The 2,168-nt window shown below is 43.7% G+C and overlaps 1 protein-coding gene across 3 annotated transcripts in view; it reads right to left on the bottom strand.

Annotated features, from left to right (window-relative positions):
- Positions 1-251: 251 nt before the first annotated feature.
- Positions 252-2,168, bottom strand: part of LOC110293874 (speedy protein E4A) — a 9,696-nt gene continuing 7,779 nt past the window's right edge. For 2 of the 3 annotated variants that reach the window (XM_021161727.1, XM_021161724.1), the window contains 2 exons: positions 1,910-2,012; positions 252-1,146 (listed from right to left, as the gene is read on the bottom strand). In XM_021161727.1, coding sequence (XP_021017386.1) covers positions 1,958-2,012 — 55 coding nt within the window. In that variant the 3' untranslated portion in view covers positions 252-1,146; positions 1,910-1,957. The remainder of the gene's footprint in view (positions 1,147-1,909; positions 2,013-2,168) is intronic. The other variant, XM_021161726.1, reaches the window with a different exon arrangement.

Consider the following 2,168-nt stretch of genomic DNA (forward strand, 5'->3'; position numbering starts at 1 on the left):
TAAGTGAGCTATCAAGGAAGACATCAGAAGTCAATCTCAAACCTCTACTTCCCCTGAGACAAACATCCTCACATATACACAGATCTAAGCATATGTGACCATGACGGCATTCATGAGAACATCACACACACACACACACACACACACACACACACACACACACACACACACACACACACACACACACACACACACACACACACACACACACACACACACACAGAGAAAGAAAGAAAACAAAGCCATCATGTAGCTTACATATAGAAAATGAAACACATTTCGTCTTTATTGTCTGTCCACGGCGCAAGGAGCTTGTAACATGGATTCTCTTTTAAACACAAACCCTCTTGAAAGTAATATGCAAACATGTTCAAGTGGTTGAAAGTTCCACAGCTCAATAGTCACATTCCATAATGGAGAGGAAATATCAAAGAAATAAAAACATATTCATAATGATCTAAGGTTATATTACCTAGATATAAGACAAATAGATACACGAGTATAATAGATAAAAAATAAGTATAATAGATAAAAAAATAAAAATCTCCTAGTGAGTGAAATATCTATGTATATATAAACACTATAAGAGGCATTATAAAATATAAAAACAGGGCATTCTCAAAACAGGAACTATCATTAAATATTTAATGTGCTAATTATTCTGTAGTCAACATATAATGATAAGGATTATTAATAATATAACATATACTAATATTTCAATAAAATTTGTGATGTGTTAAAGTTATTACAACTATATAAATCAAATACTGTATTTTGAAGGTAGTTCCCTCCACATCTGAGCCCTGAGGTGCCTCCTTCAAATGGCCTGAGCAGTGGAGACCAATTACAGGAAACCACGGGCCTTCAGCTGCTACGGTTGGGAGGTGGGGACCGAGGACATTCGGGATAACATTTAGATGGTGCCTCTGGAAAGCATGGAGCCTGGAGGAATCCTAGTTTCTCATGGCCCCTCCAGAGACTCCTACAAGTGTCCCAGCTCCCAGGAGCGCAGTGTGGTGATTCCATCCCACTCCTTCTGGAAGAGTCTGGGTTGTTCTAGGTTTCCCATGGAAGATAGTCAGTCCTCTCTCCTTTCCCCCAGCAGTCCTAATGTTGGCATAGAGCATCTCCTTCGGGCACAGGGATCTGGAAGGAAGAGGGCAGTCATGTCAGACTTTGTACATGTGATTCTCTAAGCAGGAATGATTATGTCCGTAGTTAGTCCTAACTAGAGGCTGGAGCACTTGGCAAGTGTGACCTTATCTCTAATCCTTGCTTCTTTCCTTCCTTCCTTCCTTCCTTCCTTCCTTCCTTCCTTCCTTCCTTTCTTCCTTCCTTTCTTTTTTTTTTTCTTTCTCCAGCCCCACTCACTCCGGGCATCAGAAATCATTTTAGATGCTTGTGAGCCACCATGTGGTTGCTGGGATTTGAACTCAGGACTTCCGGAAGAGCAGTCAGTGCTCTTAATCACTGAGCCATCTCACCAATCCTAATCCTTCATTCTTTTGTCTATTTGTTCTGTGGTGCTGGGCTCAGATGCTGGGGCTAACTGTAGGCTCTCCCACAGAACAACCCTGGCTCTTAACACTTTGTTAACACTTGATCCTTTAAAAAAAAAGTGTGGGGAGGGTTACGGGGGGGGGGTGACTGCAGAAGCCTCTATCACATAGCCAATCTCCCCAAGAGCCTGTCTTCAACCATACTCTATGTGTGTGTGTGTGTGTATGTGTGTGTGTGTGTGTGTGTGTGTGTGTGTGTGATGGGGTTAATACAGAGATGCTAATTGCTAATGGCTAGGCTGTTTCAAAGGCTGAAGGTGAGTGAGGGATGAGGGTGGTTTAAGTCATTAAGCTGACTTTCCTAATTAGACCACAGACAGGGGTCTACACCTCAGAGAACAGCAACATACCTTCCTCAGGCCGATGACCTCAGGCCTCCATAGTCTTAGGGTTCTAGGTTAGGTTGGTGCGATCTCGTGCCCACACCCAGAGGTCTGGATTGTAAGCCTGGATCTGGAGAAAGATAAACAGCTCCCTGAACAACGTGCGGCCTCACCCTCGGGACACTCTGTGTTCTCCCTGTTCATCCTCACGCTTTTCCATTCCCCAAATCCTGCCTCCCACCTTCAACCCCATTCCTCTCTCTGTCTGCCCAGCCTGTCCCTCCTC

Source organism: Mus caroli, chromosome 5 (genome assembly GCF_900094665.2).
Source record: "Mus caroli chromosome 5, CAROLI_EIJ_v1.1, whole genome shotgun sequence".
NCBI classification, from domain to species: domain Eukaryota; kingdom Metazoa; phylum Chordata; class Mammalia; order Rodentia; family Muridae; genus Mus; species Mus caroli.